At 47.0% G+C, this 20,313-nt stretch overlaps 1 protein-coding gene across 3 annotated transcripts; it reads left to right on the top strand.

The window, feature by feature from the left end:
- The first annotated feature begins 3,079 nt into the window (after positions 1-3,079).
- PRKAR1A (protein kinase cAMP-dependent type I regulatory subunit alpha) lies at positions 3,080-19,808 on the top strand. Of its 3 annotated transcripts, none has more exons than XM_043905710.1 (11): positions 3,080-3,215; positions 6,236-6,415; positions 11,018-11,188; positions 11,951-12,042; positions 12,242-12,303; positions 13,045-13,091; positions 13,979-14,137; positions 14,811-14,871; positions 15,910-16,031; positions 17,082-17,163; positions 17,443-19,808. In XM_043905710.1, exons 2-11 carry the CDS (start codon positions 6,242-6,244, stop codon positions 17,613-17,615), a joined length of 1,143 nt encoding a protein of 380 aa, XP_043761645.1. In that variant the 5' UTR covers positions 3,080-3,215; positions 6,236-6,241; the 3' UTR covers positions 17,616-19,808. The 3 variants fall into 3 exon arrangements, with proteins under 3 accessions (XP_043761645.1, XP_043761646.1, XP_043761648.1); XM_043905711.1 differs by lacking the exon at positions 3,080-3,215 and adding an exon at positions 3,234-3,565; XM_043905713.1 differs by lacking the exons at positions 3,080-3,215; positions 17,082-17,163; positions 17,443-19,808 and adding exons at positions 3,352-3,565; positions 16,102-16,244 and having other exon boundaries at positions 15,910-16,060.
- Positions 19,809-20,313: the final 505 nt, after the last annotated feature.

Raw genomic sequence — 20,313 nt, 5'->3', positions numbered from 1 at the left:
AAACACCAACCTTCAGTTTTACTTTGTCTTGTTCTGGGGAGGGGAGGCGGCGTGGCCTTGCTGCAAGGCATGCGGGATCTGAGTTCCTTCACCAGACTTAGTTTCTGTGCTCCTGTCCTCTACGCTGGAAGCCCGGAGTCTTAACCACAGGACCACCAACCCTCAGTTTAGATGAGCATTTGCCAGTGGGGAAAGTAGAAAGATTTCTGGCATTGGAAAGCTTGCTGGAACTAGGTTATCTTTGAAACCACAATCTTGGGTTCCACAGGAAGCATATACACTCAGCACAAGTAGGTGGTGATAGTCTGAAAAGTACTCCTTGGAAATCTGAAGCAGGTGCAGCTGTCTTTAGCCAGTGGAAACTTTAGACATAACGCCAAGAAATGGTCTACCAAAACCTCCCTTCCATCTACACACTGGCTTGCTTGGTTCCACTTTGGCTAAATGCACAACTGATGTTTATTTTGCTTCTAAAATTGTTTGCTATTGTTTCACAAACATTGTAGCAGCTATTAAGGAATTTTGTTTTAAAGAGAAAAAATGACTTACAACCCCACTACTGTAGAAACTCATTTCGTTGAGCCTTTTCTTTTTCCTTTAACAAATATTTATTTAATTGGTGGCACTGGCTCTGAGTTGTGGCACGTGGGATCTTTAGCTGCAGCATATGGGATCTAGTTCCCTGGTCAGGGATCCTCGGCCCTCTGCCTTGGGATGGCCAAGTTCTTTTTAGCCACTGGACCACCAGGGAAGTCCCTCGTTGAGCCTTTATAAGGACAAAGACAAAAAAAAAAAAAAAAAGCTGGCAGACCTTGGAATCCAGGGCAGGGGCCTCTGGAGATGGGAAAAGCACAGAGAAACTAGGGTGGCACAATGGTCGCTTCTGAAATGAAATTGAGGAGTTGAAATTCTCCCCAGGGCAGCGTGGGACTGAAAGAGCATGCACCCCTCTTGGAAACCCCCAGGGCTGTTCGGTTTTTGGGTCCCAGGCTCAACAATCTGCGGCCGTTTCTGTTTTGTCTCTCAGAGCCCCGGCTCAGGACAGTTTGGCAACTACAAGGTTGAGCGCGACAGACACAGGGAACGGCCGTGGCTAGACTGGAGCCTGCGTGCAGGTGAGTGGGGCCAAGGCCAGGCCACCCAGCACGGCTCAGCCGCACCTCAGAGCCGGTGGCCCCACGTTGGCGGCCTGCTGGTCTCCTTACTCTACGGGTCTTGGGAAGGGAACACTGTCCAAGGCCGTCTTAACCTAGCGGTGCAGGGCGCTGATGAGAGGGGAGGACAAATGGCAAGCAAACTAATTTGTATTCACTGCATCCTGGCTGCAGAGGAGAGAGATGAAGCTCGCTGCCTGGGTGTGAGCCATCCTGGCCATTTAGCTGCCCCATGCCTGCTTTTCCTTTGGTACCAATAACAATACTGATGCTAGAGCTGTCATGAAGACTCAATTATGATGCACGAAGTACTTAGAACAGCCAGGAACATACTAAGCATTACAGACATGTGTGCTGTTACTATCTTTACTTGAGTAATAATTTGAGCCGCACCCTGCTCATCTTTTCCCACTGAGGAAACTGAGGCTCATCAGGATTAAGTCAATTACCGGAGATGGCAGAGCCTGAAACCAAACCCAGATTTATCTGACAGCAGTGTTTTCTTCTCGGAACATGACCGGGCCTGCTCACTGCTATTTAATTCCCTCTCCTGTTTGCCAGCTTAAGGCTCAGTTTATTCTTTGTACCGACAAGGGTGAAATCCTATATGACAGAGGCTCTGCCTTTAATCCGTCATTCATGGGGGTGTCGGCACTTCCCCATACACCCTCCTCTTATAGACCTAATCTGGCCCTTCTGATAATTGTCTGTGCTTCCTCTGACTTTCAGAAAGCAGAGGATAACAACTAAATAAAAGAAATACTCTGAGAAGCAGGAGCCCTATCAGACTGCTGGATCTAGGGGAGCAATTGGCCTGTTAGGACAGTGGTGACCAACATAAATAGTATAAACACAAACCTTAAAGGTATTTGAAATTTTTCTAATAGCTGTATCAAAAAGGTAAAAAACAAAGGCAAAATTAATCTTAATAATATTTAACCGAATATATCCAAAATATACTGTTTTGACCTGGAACCAATATAAAATTATTCATAAGATATATATATATATCTTATAATACATACACATCTCATAATATGTTATCTCATTATATATATATATATATATAGTTCAGTTGCTAAAGCGTGTCACTCTTTGTGACCCCATGGACTGTAGCCCGCCAGGCCTTCCTGCCCTCTACTGTCTCCCAGGAATTTGCTCAAGTTCATGTCCTTTAAGTCCAGGGATGCAAGTGTGAAATCCATCGTGTATCTCACACATGCAGCCCTAGTAGCCCAACAGGTACCAGCTAGACACAAGGATGCACTTGTTCCAAGGGCCTTCATTCATTCTACGTCTCTCTGCATCCCCTTTCTTCTTCCAGGGGCAGAGTCTGGGATGAAAAAAAAAATGGCTGAAGCGGTGAAGTAACCCCTCATCCCCCGCTCCCGCATCGTCCCCGTTGAGGGCCGTTTTGCAGGCGGCGGCGATTTCTCCTGCGGTTAGAGGGTCTGCGCCCAAATGCAAAGTTTGCACTTTTCACCCCACTGGGCCAGGGGTGAGGATGGGGGCGCTTCAAGTTCTAGGGGGATTCGGGCCTCTCCTGGACCCCCGAAAGTCCTTCCCAGCACTTGGTGCCCAAAGGGGCAGAGCGGCCTCCGCCGGCACAGCACCCCGGGCGGGGGGGCGCGGGGCGGGCACTCGGACCTGCCGAGCGGACTCTTGGCCGGGCTCGGGTTTCCTGGGCCGGATGGCCGGTCACAGCCCGGAGACGGCGAGCTCGGGATGCCCGGCGGGCGTGCGCGGCTCGGACCCGCCCGCGCGCGGCCCCCGGCGCAGCTGCCGCCTCCCCCGGGCCGGAGGCGGTGGGAAGCCCCTTCCCTGGCTCCGCGCCCCCTTGGCGGGGCCCTGGGCGGAGCCGCCCACCTGTCCCCCGGGACGCCCCACGGGGGCCGAGCGGGGGCGGGCGCGGAGGGCCGGAGAAAAGGCGCGGGCGGCGCGCGCGGCAGGAGTGAGGGCGCCAGGCGAGCGCGGGACGGGCACGCGAGCTGCCGCGCTGCGCGCACAGGGGCCGGGAGCTCGCGGAGCAGCCGGGTGCTCGCGGCGTCCGAACGGGGACAGGTGAGGGGCGGCAGGTGACGGGCGATGGGAGTCCCGGGCCGGAGGCCGCGGACCAGGGACGCGTTGGGACCGAAACAAGGGCAGAGGGAGGACCAGTCCGGGCGGCGAAGGGGCGAGGGTACGCCTGCGGGGCCGCTGCCCCTTTAAGGTTGCCGGGGCGACGGCTCTGGCCAGAGCGAGGCGCATTGACGTCAGCAGCCGGGCGCTGATTGGCTGCGGCGCGGCCGTTTCCGGTGGCGCCGTTGCGGAGCCGCTATCGCCGAGTGAAGCGGAGCCGGGAGGGAGTCGCTGAGGGAGTCCCGCCGGCCGTCTCCGAGCCCGCAGCCCAGCTCGCCGCCGCCCATCCGCAGGTGAGGGGGCTCGCGGGCCCCGGCGCTCCTCGCCTCGCCTCCTGCCGCCCGCCCGGCGGCGCCGGGCCGACCCAAGATGGCGTCGCGGGGAGAGCCCTGCGGGGGGATGGCCGCCCGCCCGCGCGGCCTCTCCTCACGGCTGCCGCGGGCCCCGCGCTGACCGGCGTCCGCGCCCCGGGCCGCCCCGGAGGCTCCCGGCTCCCAGCGCGGGCCCGCCCCCGCCACCGCGCTCGCCCTCCCCCCACAAGGGCGGCGGCGGGGGGCCTGCAGAGCCCCCAGCTCTTCCGGCCGCCTGGGGGGCGGGGGCCGTGCTTTTCCCCCGCGGCCGCCTCCGCGTCCGCCCGCGGCGATCCCCTACCGTCCCGGCCAGCCGTCCGCCCCGCCCCCGCGGCGGCGGCCGCCGGCCTTCCCCGTCAGTCTCCTCTCGTCAGCCCCCTCTCGCCGGCCTACCCTGTCATTCCCCTTTCGTCAGCCCCGTCTTGTCGGCCTTCTCTCGTCGGCCCCCCTCTCGCCTTCCCCGCCCCGCTGCCCCCCCTGGGGTCTCCCCGCGGCTTTCCGACCGGAGTGAGATGGGGGCCTCCCTCCCGCGGCCCGGGCCCAAGTGCCGCGAAGGGCACGTCCCTGCTCTCCTCCGACACGTCCGGGGTACCCGGGAGCTCCCCCTCCCCCCCAGGCCGGGGCACGCGCGTCCGCGCCGGGAGGAGCCCGCGGGAGTGGCCTTCTCCGTGGTCCCCGAGGATGACCCCCAGGAAGGACTGGCCGCGGCCTGAATGAGCGACCTTCTCAAAGGGTCTGACATACTTCCTCGCGTCTAACCTTTTGGATACGGCGTTGTGTTAATATCACAACTGATTTTCCAGAAGAACAAATCCCAGTGTTTTTTTAGGAGAGACAATGCGGTGTCCGTTTTTTAGCAGTTAAATAACTGGGGACGAGGGAGAGCTAAATTGTAGGCTCTTAGAACTGAGTACAAGTGCAGAGTGAATCTATTCCATTAAGAAATTAAGACCGTGAAATACGGATTTTCTGGGGTTCACACGATGAACGCATCAATCCTGGGGCATTTCTATTAATATGCCGCCAAATTACCAGTGTCCACTTTCTGGTCTTTTAAATACATTGTTGCAAACAAAAAGCCAGTTTCACCTCTTGGACCCAGTTCTCTCATTTCGATCACAGACCTGACCTTTGAATGGTTTTCTCTGGTCAGTTGAAAACATGTATTGATATTCCCGAAATGTATCTCAGTGTTTAGAAACACAGAAAGATCTCATTGACCGTTTTTGGTGTCTTTCAGTACAGTGTATTTTCTAAAGCAGAAAATCCTGAAGTGGATTTTAAGTTGGTATGGTTGTCTGACTTGTGAAAGAGGCGGGTGTAAATCTATCTTAAAGTAATCTGTGTGTGTGTGTGTGAGGGAGTTTATTTCTGAAGGAGCAGCAGGAATCTTTTTCTGTGGCCTCTTTAATTTATGTGCCTGTCAGGTGTCTACAAACTTTCTCATGGTCTGTTAATTAGTCTACTGTTACTGACCTTTACCATGAAAGCTGTCAAAACAAAATGAGTAACAGCATTTTGTACTGTGGCTGTGGCTTTTCACTGTGCTGTTTCTTTGTCCTTTGAAATTTAGTTTGATCTCATTGGTTTTGTGCGCATTGAATTTGGGAAACGTGGGTTAGTACTGAAATCTCTTGCAGAGTGGAGAGCACCTCACCTTTATCTTCTGATCTTAATTACATGATAATTAGGAGTTGGAAGGAAAACAGTTTGTGACTCTTGTTAAGTTAGTGAGCTTTGAATTCCAGGCTAAGATTAGCCGCCCATTATTGCGTTTATTTTACTTCACATCGAAGTAGTTTAAACCCTCTAAAAGTCACTAATGTAGTTTATTGAGTCTTCATGTGAGTTAAAAACTTGATGTTTTAACATTTCCCTATTCAAATCTTTTATAGTTTACTTGTTAAGGTGTTTATATGGTGTTTTTGTTTTTCTGTTAGTAGCGATAAAGATTTTCCTTTTTACTAGTGGATAATTGTGTTATCGTTTAAGACTGGAATCTGGTACAAAGAGTCTGGGATTAAAAATTGGTTTTATAACTCATCTGGGTTTTCTTTTGTGTTTTAAACCATTTTGGTTGTGTTGGCTTATGAGAGCCTGTGCTCCAGTGGTTTGCTGGGTGAGATCGCCCTGCTCCCCTGGGATCCAGGTTATGTGAAGGGGACGTCAGATGTTCCTCATGGTGCTTCCTTGCTTTCACCAAGCGCCGACTGGCATACCTTCTAATTCTCTGTCCTGTTTACCCTTTGCACGCTTCCCGCGTCGTCGTGATTTCTTTTGCAGAAGAGAACTGAATGAAATTCCCTTGGGGTCTGCCTGACTCCTCAGCACCAGCCCCGCCGGGGAGAGCCGCTCACACTTCCTCTCTCGGCCCGGGGGCCGGCTGCGCGTGTGCCTCTCAGGGCCTGGGTGCAGCACTGCCTTGCCCGAATGTGCCTTCTCCTCATACTTCACTCCCTGGCCCTCACCTCCCTGTTTTAAAATTAAAAAAACCTACCTAGTGAGAATGAAGTCTTTGTGAATCAGTTGCCTGGTGAATTTGCTAAGGCGAAGGCCAGCTCTACGTTTGCTCTTTGTGAATAGTTTTCCCAAGCTTCTGTGTCTTCTCCGTAGTGAACCATGGCATCCGGCACCACCGCCAGCGAGGAGGAGCGCAGCCTCCGGGAGTGCGAGCTCTATGTCCAGAAGCACAACATCCAAGCGCTGCTCAAGGACTCCATCGTGCAGCTGTGCACCGCCCGGCCCGAGCGGCCCATGGCCTTCCTCAGGGAGTACTTCGAGAAGCTGGAGAAGGTAAAGAGGAATGGGCGAGCCTGAGAGCTGGCCCTTACGGTGGTTCAACGCACGGCTGGGCAATGTCGCTGATCGCCGTCTTTGGGGAGAAAAGGGATGCGGACCAAATAATAATTTATCATCATCATCATCATCATCTAAAATAGAATTTCAGAAAAGAATACAGTTAATGCGTTTGTAGTAATTTGTAACTTTGTAATCAGAGTTTATCAGAACTACTCTGAATGCTCAGCTTACTTGGCTAACAGGTTTTCCAACCATAGTTCCTTGTAACTGTTTTAATTAATACATAAAATGGACCAAAGGAAATAACTTGAGTTGGTTCAGTTGATTGGAAGTAGTACAACACTGGTCAGCAGAAACTTTCAAGATTGTAAACCGATTATATTCCAGTAAAAATTAAAAAATAAAAATGGTACATCAGTGGTGTGAATTGAGAACTTTTGCAGTACTTGAAAGCATTTAATGCTGTTTTCTTCAGCAAAACAAGTAAGCTTGTAGGCTTTATCCTGCGTTTGAAATCACTGTTCTGGAGCATACAAGTCTGGCTTGTGACTCGTGTATCAGAAGCTCTGAGTTGTCCAAGTGTGTTTTACCGTAGGATGTGTCCCAAAGTAAATCGACTCTGGAGCAGAGAGAGTAAGATTGATGGCTGTCAGAAATTTACTTTATTTACAATTCTGGTCAGGACTTGTTTCCTCTTGAAAAAAGATTCAGTTTTTACTCATTGGTGTTCATCCTTATTGTGTGTGTGTCAGTCGCACCTAAGCATGGGGTATGTGCTTTTCTAAGCAAAGTGGTCATTTTTCATCAAGGTTAGTTCAATCCCTTCAAAAAAATGATGAATGAGAAAGTTTGGATTGTTAAGAGTTTTAAGTAGTTTGTTTGATTTGCTCCTGAAATTTCAGCAGGATAAAGTTACAGATTTTCTTAACTCATATTGAAGTTTTGATGTGGTTCACAATGACTGTGAATCACTTGGGAGGCATTTTCTTAGGTGTATGATTGTTAATTATCTAGTTGTATTGCAGAAAGGTTTATACTGTATCCCACTGGTTTGGACAACTTCTCAAACAGCATAATTTATTAGTAAAAGAATCTGTTTTACTAATGTTCAAAAAATGTTTGGGTGGCTCAGTGACTGGACCCTTCTTCCCGTTTTCTTGGAAAGCTGTTGAAATTGGTTTTTAGTACCATGGTTAGAATAATTAAAACAACAGGAAAGCCTAGCCAGCCCCAGTGAGTGTAGCCTTGGTGTTTGGGGACTGTGGCAGAAAGTCTGGTTTCCCTCTCACTGAAGCGGCTGCTGGTAGTGGAGCGTTGTTGCACCAGGCTGCTGTGCGCCTTCCCTCCCTGTTTGGAAGGGAAGTGCGTTCCTGGAGGTCTGGTTCTGAAGTCGGTCACTGTAAGGTGATCCCTCTGCTCCCTGGACATCAATAGAGCCACCCGCTGAGCGGCCGAGGTGGGTGAGACGTGAAGTGTGTGTCTTTTTATAGGGAGAGTGGAGTGTGGTGCTTATTTCAGGGCTTGTTTTTTCATGGCCCTGTTGGAGCACTGACTGCAGGGAAAACAGGAGAGGATCATGCAAGTAGTCTCTTTGCACCTGGGATTTTTAGATGTGATGTGTGTCGGCCTCTCTACCTTTTAATAGAGTCACAGCTTACCACTTTTTCTGTAATTCATGGATTTTTGTTTATTTGCATTCATTTCTTTAGCCAAGGTTGAATACAGATACCCGGACATTGGAGAAACTAGAGTTTCAGCTGTTCAACAGGTCATTTTTCTGTACGTTAGGTGTTGAGTTATATGTCTGAAAATACAGTCACACTCTTGTCACCTCTGCCGTGCTAACCAGGGCTCATGTTTCTGGTTCCCTCAACTGCTCAGTAAGAAATGCCCCAGAAACCTATCTCAGTTGGTCCTCTGACAGCGTCTGCGTTTTACTTCAGACGGTTGTTTGTAATCCGAGTCCTCTCTTCTGTGTGTGTTCATTTGAACCTTGCCAACTAGTAGATGAGAGGATTTGTGATGGCGCTGACCATGGAGTGCCCGTGTGCCAGGTGCGGGGCGAGCCCTTGACCTTTTATGAATACTCACTACTTCAAACGTGTGCGGTTGGTGATTGTCACCGTTTTACAGAGGAAGCAGTAAAGCTAAAAGGGGCCAGGGAGCTTGGCCGTGGTCACGCAGGGACCAGCTTTCGTTGCAGCACTTCGTGACCCCTGGGTCTCGGTGGTTACTCCACATGTCCTGACACTTGGCCACGTGCAGCCGTCTGTGCTCAGCCCATCTGTCTTGGCTGCACATGTCTTGTTCCGGGGTCCAGTGGAAGGAGCAACCATAGATAAGGCGGTGTTCTAAAGGCAGAGCGGGTCAGATGCTCCAGGGGCCAGAGTGCACTATTACAAGAACAAGCCACGTACCAAACCCCGAGCCAGTGGGCTGGGACGTCGACTTCACCCTCTGGGAAGAATGGATGTCAGGGCAGGGAGGATGGTGCAAACACGTTGAGTTAGCCACGGGCACGGAATCAGAACTTAATGTGCTGGGATGCATTGACAGTAAGTGGACTGGGAGGGGTTCGTTTGAGGAGTGAGGAGACTGAAGCATGGCGGCAGCAAGGAAACGCATAAAAACGTGTCATGGCGTGCAGTAGAGATGGGTGCCCTCAGCAGTGGCTCTGTCATCAGGACCAGGCTACATCCAAGTGCTGTTGACGATGGAACCCGGAGAGCACTGTTAGAACCGCAGTGCTCTTGGCACTTCAGAATTGTCTAAGACAGCAAAAATGCACTTAGAAGGTACTTCCAAATAAAGGGTTGCTTGTGAGATTTTTCATGAATTTTTTGTGAAATATCAATGACAAATCTTGGGTAGAATCTGTTTTCATTTATGCTCTTGAACTTTTAACTTTGGGGAGACTTGAGTTTTAAAGTTCTCTGTTAATATGGAATGAAAAAAACCTTACCTGTTACTGTAATTACCAGAATGACAGTGAAGTGGGTTTTCTTTGAAAATTTTTTAAAAAACAGTTTGGTTACATATTTGCCCGTGGTTCAGCATGACAATAAAAAGTCTTTTTCCTACTTCTTTGTCTCCCTGGAATGCTGCCTGAGTTGCATCATATACGGGCATTTATACTGTTGTGTCCAGTGTGCATGGTATCCCATTGTACGGATGTACATTAATGCGTGGTACTTAATCACCACATTGATGACCATTTTGGTGGTTTCCGGTATTTTGCTGTTAAAAGCTTTGGTATAATGAATAACTCTGTGTATCTTGTAATTCCACATACATGCATGTTTTAAAGTAAATTCCTAACATAGGCACACTGGATTATTTGATCAACAGGTAAGTGCATTTGTAACTAAATATGCAAATACCTTCACGTTAGTTTCGTTATAGGCCTTTATTACTGTGTTTTTAATTGAAAAATCTAAAGAGATGAGAAAAATAAAGCTGGTTCCTCCCTCCAAAAAATAAAAAGATTGGGCACAAGTCTACTGATAGAAATAAGCACTGTTCTTGCCTCAGGGGTGGTTGTTCTAGATGGTTCTTGCTGCACTTGTGTGTTCTTTGATTTGTCTTGATGCCAGACGCAGAGCTGAGTACCAGGCAGGAGAAAAAGCCGCCCCTCCTTAAATTCTTTTTTATCAGAATTTTTCAGAAATAATTAGTAAATGCTGTCATTTAGAATTTGAAGGCTGTTTTAGGAAAAGAATGGAGAATGAGTCATGAACGAGAAGGTGATAGCTCACCATTCTTGGCTTTTTTCATTCGGGTTTTACGTCAGTCATAACTCATTCTCTACTGCAGACCTGAGAGGGATTTCTTTTTAAGGCCCTAGATCTGAAAAATAAGATTGTTAAATAGTTGATCTTGGTTTCATATGGATTGGTTTAATAAGTTGTAAAAAACAGGTAAACCAAATGTCACCCTGCCTGTAAAGAATGCTTCCAGCTCTGTTAGGATATATATTGTTATGTCTCCTCTTGGTTGAAGTCCAGGTTCCCATCACATTTCATTACCTGTTGAATATGAATCCTGCAGGCTGAGCACTCTCTCGTATTGTTTTTTGTACTCCCCCTGCCTAGTGTAGATGTGGCGTGGCAGGTCCGCAGAGTGTGTATTGAGTTAATGGAGTAACCTGATAGTCTAGACTTTCTTATGTCACTTTGCTGTGCCTGGGTGATATTCCTAGATGGCATGCATGGGCAAGGCAGGGATCTCACACTCATTTCCCAGAGTTTTGTTTTGCAGTTTATTACTGTTGAGTGCATTATAGATCATTGTCAATTTATTACTACAATGAGTGTATAGTTTTTAATTTGCATGTTATGTGCCCTTATACCAATGGCTTTTTGTTTGTTTGTTAGTATAGTGTCTATCACCATCTGAGGAGCAGTATAACCCTTTCAGGGTATTTCTCTTCAAACTCGACTCTCCATTTTCTCCCATTTGTGATTGACCTTTGCCCCTTAACTTTCATGTTGATAAGGAGAGATTTGTAGTGACTGAGAAGGACTGTCATTAGAATATGAGAATGCCAGTGAAGAGCACTGATGGAGGGTCTCATTTTATAAACTTGTAATTTTTCAGGAGGAGGCAAAGCAGATCCAGAACCTGCAGAAAGCAGGCAGCCGTGCAGACTCTCGGGAGGATGAAATCTCCCCCCCGCCTCCCAACCCCGTGGTGAAGGGCCGGCGACGACGTGGGGCCATCAGCGCCGAGGTCTACACGGAGGAGGATGCTGCGTCCTATGTTCGGAAGGTACCTGCATGCGGGAACGTCTCCTCTGATGAACGCGCGCTGTTCCCAGTAGTAAACACAGACAGGGTGGGCTGTACTCCATCCTGCGCTGTTCCTGGGTACTGGGGAGCAGGTTTCTGTAATAATAGGCCGTCAGAGGAGGGATCTATAGTGATTATAAAACAGTCAGTACTTGAGTTTGGGGGATTTTCTTTTCCGTGGTGGTGTTTTGCAGTGAAAGACCAGACAGTGCTCCTTTTTGTCTCGAGCCGTGCTGTCAGGTTTTTGGCGTCTTCTCACTCACGTGTGGCTTTACCATTCTGCTCTGTAAGCGTCACTCATCTCCACTGGCTCTTTCTCAGAGCCAGTCTGCCATTTCCAGTTACGAGATTAGCCTGAAGGGGGAAGATAATTGGGCTGGCAAGAGGTGAGACTAACAGTAAATGATCATACTTTAGAAGATGACCAGTTACCATAAAATGCTTAGGTGTGCCTCAGTAATGACCTTGGGTAAGGTGGTTGTTGACTAGGAACCAAATACCAGCCTTTCAGGACAGGCCTAGTTGTAGACAAAGGGGATTAATTAGTATTTGTTCACTCAAAGTCAGTATTTGTGGGTCACAGATAGTGTGAGAGTGTTGTGTTGAAAATACTTAACTCAAAGCAGCCTTGTTCAAATACCTAAGGTAGCTTGACATCTAATTGAAGTGTCGGTTGCAGTTGTGAAGTCGTTTTGGTTTATGGAGTGTATGGCATGGTCATTGGACTCTCTGCTCTTTCCAGGTTATTCCCAAAGATTACAAGACAATGGCTGCTTTAGCTAAAGCCATTGAAAAGAACGTGCTGTTCTCACATCTCGATGACAACGAGAGGAGGTAGGTGATGCTATCTTTCTGGTACAGTTGGGATCCCAAACTAGCTGCCTCATTGTTGCAGGTATTAAAGGGTCTTCATGATTGTTCACCTCGTGCCACTCCAGGCTGAAAATCTAGAAGCTCTAAGGTTAGCTAACAGACTAAGGTCTGTTAGTTCTCAGGTTAATGTTGTGTAACACGAAGCCTTCTCTCTCTGCAGTGACATTTTTGACGCCATGTTCCCCGTTTCCTTTATTGCTGGAGAGACTGTTATTCAGCAGGGTAAGGGTGGCTGCTTTTATGCAAGTGCTGTTATTAAAGCTGTGAAGTTTTTTTCCTCTTTAAGCCTACCATCTTCCTTTTGGTATACTGTTGGATTTTCTTATTTCTTTAATTAAAATCTTCTGAACTAAAAGTAAAAGGCACACTTTGAGTAAGGGACTAATATTTCCCTAATGTCAGTATAGTTTTGTTTATAGTAACTGTTAAAGAAAATTCGTGCATTTTTACTTTATAAGGAATTCCAGAGCCACATATATTTTATATATCCTTTATATGGATTATTAACCAGTCAGAGGAAAATAAAGTAGAAATAAGCCACACACTCAGATTCTTCATCATCTAGCCCATCTCTGTACAAGGCTCTGTACCTTCTGCTGACTCTATTTTGCCCACACACCCCGACATGGAGCTCATGTTGTGGGTGTTCCCTCTTTTTTCCTATCTGTTTACTCTCAGTATTTCCATGGGTTTTCATAATCCGTATATTTTCTTCTTCAGTGACAAGGTGATATGTTGTTACTATTGTAACAACTTGTTTTGTTGTTTTAGATGACATGGCAGTTAACATTTCTGTACATATAAGTGGCTTGCTTAAGTTATTTTTCAGAGGCATCTTCACCATGAGATGACTGATGACCTGGTCAGTTTTATGACTTGTAAAATATATTGCTGGACTTTTTGGTTTGATTTGTTCATTAATTTATAATTTGCTTCTGACTTTTTTACTCTCCTCACTTTTAGGTGATGAAGGGGATAACTTCTACGTGATTGACCAAGGAGAGATGGATGTAAGATTTAATAATAGCAAAAATATGTCGAGAATCTTAAAAGTCAGTTTGTTATTTACTGCTTTTTATTTATTTTTTATTTACTGCTTTTTAGAGTGTCTGAAGGACTATTACATCCTTGTATGTTAGATTCCTTTTGCCAAATGTTTTACTGACACCAAGAAAGGCCATTTTTACTGACACTAAACCTTTTAAATATAATTTCTTTGGCTGAATGTACAGTTCAGGACTTCTGCTAGGTTAGCAGTTAAGGCCTGTGTGCCTGCTTTTGAGTAGGATAAGGTCAGGGGAGGCTCGGCAGGTCATGAGCTGGGAGACTTGGTACAGTCTCTGTACTGTACATCTTGTCCCTCCCATGAGAGTGTTAGAAAAGTCGGTGGCATAGCAAGTAAAGTGCTAACCAGCGCAGTGCCTGGCACAGGCTTCTATAAATACACTTGTTCAGTGGCTAAGTTGTGTCCAACTCTTTGCAACCCCATGGACTGCAGCACGCCAGGCTCTTCTGTCCTCCACTCTCTCCTGGAGGTTGCTTATAGTCATGTCCATTGAGTCGGTGATGCTCTGTAACCATCTCATCCTCTGCTGCCCCCTTCTCCTTTTGGCTAGTAAATACGTAACGAGTACTGTTAATGCCTAGTTCACTTTTTTGCTCTCATCATCCCTTCTGAGGGCCTTTTTCTTACCAGATAATTAAACCAGGTAAATTATAGACACACTGAACATACTTGATTTGTCAGAAGTCATGTGTCTTGCTCTGCTGTGTACCGGAGAGGTAACATTTAATTTTCTGCAAAGTTCAGGATTCTGATCTCTTAAAAAAGAGTGTGCAGGTTTTTAATCCGTATGTATTTGTGTCTGTAGAGATAACCAGTGCTTTTGTATTTTAGGTCTATGTCAACAATGAATGGGCAACCAGTGTCGGGGAAGGAGGGAGCTTCGGGGAGCTCGCTCTGATTTACGGGACTCCTCGAGCGGCCACTGTCAAGGCCAAGACGAACGTGAAACTGTGGGGCATTGACCGGGACAGCTACCGAAGGATCCTCATGGTGAGGCCCATGGGGGTGGGTGCAGACCACTGTCCAGGCTGTGTGGCTCGGTGTTCGACAGTACCACCGCGGGAAGATGGGAATACTTCTACTTGTAATGACTGAATGCTTGACCTTAGCATTACCCACTACACCGTTTGCAACAAAGATCTTTTAGAACAGAACTTTGGCTGAAATAATACAGAGACAAACACGGGATGTGTATGCAGTGGTCAGCTGATGTTTGGAACTGTCTCCATTGGTCAGCACATCTTCCTTTAGCCAGTCTTCACACAGACAGATGGCTTGATGGATGCTGCTCTGACGTTTCTATGGTAGCAGTTTGAGTTCCTTCTTTCTGTGGAGGATTAGGGTTGTGGAGAAGGACCCTGAGCTGGAAGTATACTCAGCTTTACTTGGGGTTTTTTTTTCTTTTTTTTTTTTTTGAGAACTGCTTATTTGCTTTTTTGACATTTCAGTATTTGATGAATTCTTTATCTATATACCTGGTGTTCCTTTTACGAGCAGGTTACTGAGAACTTTTTATTGAACACAGACCTTAGCATCTTCAGCAGGAGAAAACAAGCAAGCTCTGACAGACTGCTGTTGTCAGTTTACCTGAAACATTTCTTACTCCACAGCGTTGTGTGAATTACACATTTTAGAGATATGACTTTCTTTTTTTCATTTACAGGGAAGCACGCTGAGAAAGCGGAAGATGTATGAGAAGTTTCTTAGTAAAGTGTCTATTTTAGGTAAGTTGGAAAGTTGCATGGAGAGTTGCTAAATTGAAGTGTTAATAATGCTTAAGGAAATGGATTCTGTTTCATAAAGATTGCTTGAGTTATCAATATTTTTTCATAGTAACAAAAAACACAGGAATGTGGAGCTAAAGTTTGGCTACGAAGTAATTTCAATGTGTGTTTAGTTTGCTAGTGGGTGGCTGACCTCTTAGTTAGAAATAAGTGCTACTGATTTCCTCCTGGAAGGATAGAAAGGCTGGACGTGTCCTCCAGACGGTGGATGGCTGGTTATCCCCGGGACGTGGTCTCCATTGCTCTGTGAGTTTTTTCAGTTCAGGAAAGTGAGTGTTGCCAAGAATGTGTGTCTTCTGTGGAAAGGTTTTGTGTCACTTGCTAGCTTTCTCTGAAAAAATGCTAGAAGTTTGAGGAAATGTAGAGCCGCGTAATCAGAGGGGCTTCTGTGTGATCTGTTTTGTGGACTTGGAGACATTATTACAAGTTGCTCTTCATTGGGAGGGAATGGTGAGTTTCATAAGGTCACACAGTCTTAATCATTGCTTTTTACAGTGACTTGACTTTTGTGCCCTTTTCCTTTCTTGGAAATGATTACTTTCTAGTGTCTCAAGTGTCAGTTTGGCCTTTGGGAACATAAGTTATTTTTTAGTTATTCTTGTTGGTTTTGTAAATAAATCTGAGTTATTTCTCTGCATTTCTGGAACAGATTCTTTTTGGGTCCTGTAATTGCAGGTTTGATTTTCATTGATGGCAGTCTTTGGCAATACTTAATGATCACATTCTTTTCATTCCTTTCCCATTGGATGCAGTTGGTGTAGATTTACCTGGCTCCTGGGCCCCTGAATTCAGGAGGGCACTTGGGCCACCTGTAAGTGACAGGGGGTTGTTGCTAAGAGAGAGGTAGTTGAAGACAGGTGCCAAGTTGAATCTGAGCCACACTAGAGTGTTTTAGTTGACTTTTTTATACTTTTTGTTTTGAAATTTTTAGCAATACCAAGTAACATAGAGAAAACTCTTTTGTCATCTGCCTTTTAGAATCTCTGGACAAGTGGGAGCGTCTCACGGTAGCTGATGCGTTGGAACCAGTCCAGTTTGAAGACGGGCAGAAGATTGTGGTTCAGGGGGAGCCGGGTGATGAGTTCTTCATTATTTTAGAGGTAAAGACGGGGCAGCCCCGGAGGGGGATGGGGCAGCCCGGAGGGGGACGGGGCAGCCCCGGAGGGGGACGGGGCCCTGGTCCTCGGTCACAGCTGCTGTTTTGGGGTTACCTGACAGTTTTAGTTAAAGGTTATCATTCCTTTTGAAATGCGGACGTTTGCTTTTCTGCTGCTGCTAAGTCGCTTCAGTCGTATCCGACTCTGTGCGACCCCATAAACGGCAGCCCACCAAGCTCCCTGTCCCTGGGATTCTCAAGGCAAGAACACTGGAGTGGGTTGCCATTTCCTTCTCCATGCTTTTCTGCCAGGCCACCACATTTTAAATGAGTTTAAGTCAGAATTGTGGGAAGTATTAGCCAGATTCTGATCTACTCAAGTTACGTCTGCTTATACAGGCCAGACGGAGCTCGGCCACTCAACTCACAGACTGTGAAGTGAGGTACATTTCTGTTAAAATCATGCCTTGGGGCTGCGTGGCAATAAAGGGCCCAGCTCAGGTCTTTAAATTCTCTGTTTTCCTGTGTTTTATATGCTCATGACCGTCGACATGGAGATCTGCACAGCTGGTGTGCTATGAGTGCGGTCAGGAAACGCTGCCGGTATTTCTCGAGCCAGGGGTTGAGGAAGTCTTCGTGAGAAGGGCCAGGCAGTAACTAGTCCAGGCTTTCCTGAGCCCTGGTGTTTCTTTTGCAGACAGAACTCTTCTCACGGTGAGACAGCAGGCAGGGGCTGCACCTAGAGCTGGTGTGTCGCTCATGTATAGCTGTGTCTATAAAGAGGCGGTGCGCCTGGACCTGGCGCTCCTCCTGCAGTTTCTCACCTCAGTCCCAACCCTGGAAGCCCCTCGGCCTGATGCGAAGCCCCCCCGGGGGGCTGGAGGTCAAGCCTGTGCTGACTCTTCAGTCCTCTTCATGACATGAACACAGAGGATTTGAAATAGCTGCTGAATTTTTTTTCTTTGCAGAGCTCTAAAGTTGCACAGGGCGTTCCATGTGTCCCCTAGGAGTCAGCCGTATTAACATGCGTTGCTCTTTGGTGCTCCCATCACAGGGCTCGGCCGCTGTGCTGCAGCGGCGTTCAGAGAACGAAGAGTTTGTGGAAGTGGGAAGGTTGGGGCCTTCGGACTACTTTGGTAAGTGGGTCCCTCGGGGTGAAGTCCCTTCTCGGCAAGCATCACAGTCCTTCCTGGTCTTGTTTTCCTTCTCCTGCATTTGTTTTTACTTTAGTTTTTTGGCTCTGGAAGAGTTTGACCTTTACTCAGTTAATATGTTACTATCTCACGTCTGTCATTGGACTGTTTTTTCTGAATTGCCGATGTCGTGTGGCCTGTGCGGGTCTCTCTCTGCTCTGAGGGTGCCTCCGGGAAAGCGTTCCGGGAGTGCACCCGCGCTCAGCCCTCTCTCCCCTCCAGGCGAGATCGCTCTGCTGATGAACCGGCCCCGTGCAGCCACCGTTGTGGCCCGCGGCCCGCTGAAGTGCGTCAAGCTGGACCGGCCGCGGTTCGAGCGCGTCCTCGGCCCGTGCTCCGACATCCTCAAGCGCAACATCCAGCAGTACAATAGCTTCGTGTCCCTGTCCGTCTGAGGCGCCCGCCCCGCCCCTGCCACGCAGACGCGCCACGCGGGCGCCGCAGCTTCTTGTTGGCTTCTGTTCCAGTTGCTTTTGTGGCACCGTTTTTATTTTGGAGCATTACTGAGTGCTCACACAGTTAAATAAATAGAAGGATTCTCTGGAGACTCTGCTGTCCCTGCTTCTCTGTGCAGTGTTAGTGTTCACACCCCCACCCGCACCCCAGCTCGCTGTCGGCCGAGGGCTGACCCCGCCCCGCCGAGTTACGTGGAGCCTGAGCGACAGCGCGAGGTCTCCTCTAAGTGACACGCGTCTCCTGTTACCATGAGCATTCTTCAGACTGTGGCTATGTGTGCTGTCTGTCTGCATAGAATACGTGATTTCTCATGAAGCTCTGAGGATTAGGAACAGGTATAGCAGACTCTTCATGTAGTGGGGCATCTGCCTGTAGTTAAAGTAGCTTAAGGGTGGGAATGCCCAGTGCTGCTGTGATATGACCAGTTGTTTTTTTTAATGAGAGTTTGTATCTGTCAGGCAGATTTGCCGGGTCTTGTTTATCTCCGGTTGCTAAGGTTTCCTCTTCAGCTCAGCAGCGTGTGGAGGTGTGGCTATCTGCTCCTGCTTTCTGCATTTCACACCGAAGCATAAGCTACAAATACCGGTTCTGATTTAACGACATCTGCCTCAGCTCACAGATTCTGATTAGACCTTCCTCTTTCCAGCTAGTGCCAAATACTCATCAGCAGATGCTGAATTGACAATGAGAATTCGAGGTCTGCATTCTTGGTGGTTAACTGGGAGCTTCTGGTTAGTGTGTGTCCTTCAGGTGACCCCAGGATGGTCATCTCTTACGCTCTGCAAGCCCCGACTCCAGGACAGACACACTCAGTGTCGATGTCGTGACAGAGAAAGGGAAGAGGGGTTGCTAAAGGGGGCGATGGCAGGCAGGCAGAGTTCAGTGTTGGGACTCTGCCCCCTAAGTTCACCGGGGCAGGGGACTTGGAAGACGTTCTTTACTCTGCTTCTGCACCCGCACGGCTCCTCGCCCCGCTTTAAGTCAACTAGACTTTATGGGGGGTTGGGGGCGGGGGCGGATGTGTCTGTGTTTCTCACCCGACAGAAAGGCCATCCTGCTGAGAAGTTCTTCCCTACCCACTGTTCTATTCCCTGGGAAACTTTTCTGTGTAAACTTGTGTTTTGAGTCTTAACTATTTCAGTGTTTTCCAGCTTTATCAACCTTGTGTTACACTATTCCATGTGCACCAATGATAATCCCACTGTTCATCTTTATTGTTTTTTTAAACAGCATCTCACAGTTCCGTAATGTAGGCACTTTTATTTACATTGTGATCTTTATAACATAACATGTAGGGGTATATTTGGGAGTGACTGCAAGCGTTTCTTTTTCCTTCTGTGTGCAACTGACTCTGATTATTAATCCCTTCTCCTTACCCTTTCCTGGGTCGTTAAATTGGTCATGGTACATGTTTTTTCACAGATTTGAACAGTTTTTAGGTTGTTACTAGTTTGGAGTATAAATCTGGGAAACATTTTCTTTACATTTTAGTGTGGAATAGAAAGCCACCTTATTACAAATTTTTTATTTTTCAAAATTATACTAAATAAGGATTTTTGATCTGTATTTTGTGTTTAACTGCCTTTTTATATTTAAAAGATTAAAACATGTTAATTAGCTTAAAGCTTAATTTGATCTTTGTTTAAATGCCAAAACTGTACTTAACTAAATTATTTAGAATGTCATATGTTTGCACAGTTTCCTATATGTATATAATCATGTTCCATGTATATTTAGATACCTACAATGCTTCCTAAATGAATTTTGCTCTTAAGTCATTTGGCTTTGCTGTTTACCCCTTTTTGTAGTTTTTAATCTAAAAAAATTGAAGTCTGAATTTAAAAACGATCACATTTTAAGCTTTATCTTTGTGCAGTCTGGGTGTATGTGAGAAACCACAGTTGGCACCATTTGTCTCAGTGGATAGCCTGAGCTTCAGCCGCCGTCATTTCTGGGCTTGGTGAGGGAGTTATGAGATCTCCTGCTCTAGGCAGTGTGGACCGCCAAAGGACCATTTTGTACTGTTGCTTGGTTACTAGTCCGATTATACTCTGTGTGCTAATATACTCTCTTCTTTTTGTTATAGATTGTCTCGACGGTAGGTCAAGTAATAAAAAGATTAAATAATTTAATTCTTTAATGAATCAGTTTTTCTTCCCTTTCTCCTTTTCTTCTCTTCTCCATCCCCACTCCCCAGAAACTCCGAATCCAAATCCGGCGTGCAAGGATGAAAATTGATTGTAAATTAGGAGATGAGGGATCACTGAAAGAGTACGTTTGTTTTCAGTGTTTTCCAGTTCAGTCTGTCAGTGAATCTAAAATCCTTACTTTCAGGGTCATTGAGATGTACCGGATCTGTTTACTGAGTGATGGAAGGAAAAGACTAAATCAAGGCAAAGAATTTCTTTTTGTTAAGGGTAGACTGGCGCTCTGGCCTTGAAACTTTCCCAGACTGAATGGAAAATACTCCTAGGTCAGCATGCTTCTTGGTTTAAATTTAACCAAGTGCATTTGTATATTTAGGTGTGTGTCTGTGTTTTGCACACATACAAAGTCATTTCTAATATTTATTCCTCAAATTTCTGAGGCATGGGATGATTAATTGAGTCTGTTAGAATGGTGGACTTCATTTCTTCA

The sequence above is a fragment of the Cervus elaphus genome, chromosome 5, assembly GCF_910594005.1.
Source record: "Cervus elaphus chromosome 5, mCerEla1.1, whole genome shotgun sequence".
NCBI lineage: Eukaryota > Metazoa > Chordata > Mammalia > Artiodactyla > Cervidae > Cervus > Cervus elaphus.
Note: the sequence above shows the minus strand (reverse complement) of the source record. Positions and strands in the feature narration are given on the sequence as shown.

What these genes read in the sequence shown, in the direction of transcription:
- PRKAR1A (XM_043905710.1), top strand. Translation starts at nt 6,242, where the DNA reads ATGGCATCCGGCACCACCGCCAGCGAGGAGGAGCGCAGCCTCCGGGAG. An exon ending in CTCGATGACAACGAGAGGAG is followed by an intron (nt 12,043 to 12,241) that starts GTAGGTGATGCT and finishes CTCTCTCTGCAG; the next exon opens with TGACATTTTTGACGCCATGT. An exon ending in TAGTAAAGTGTCTATTTTAG is followed by an intron (nt 14,872 to 15,909) that starts GTAAGTTGGAAA and finishes TCTGCCTTTTAG; the next exon opens with AATCTCTGGACAAGTGGGAG.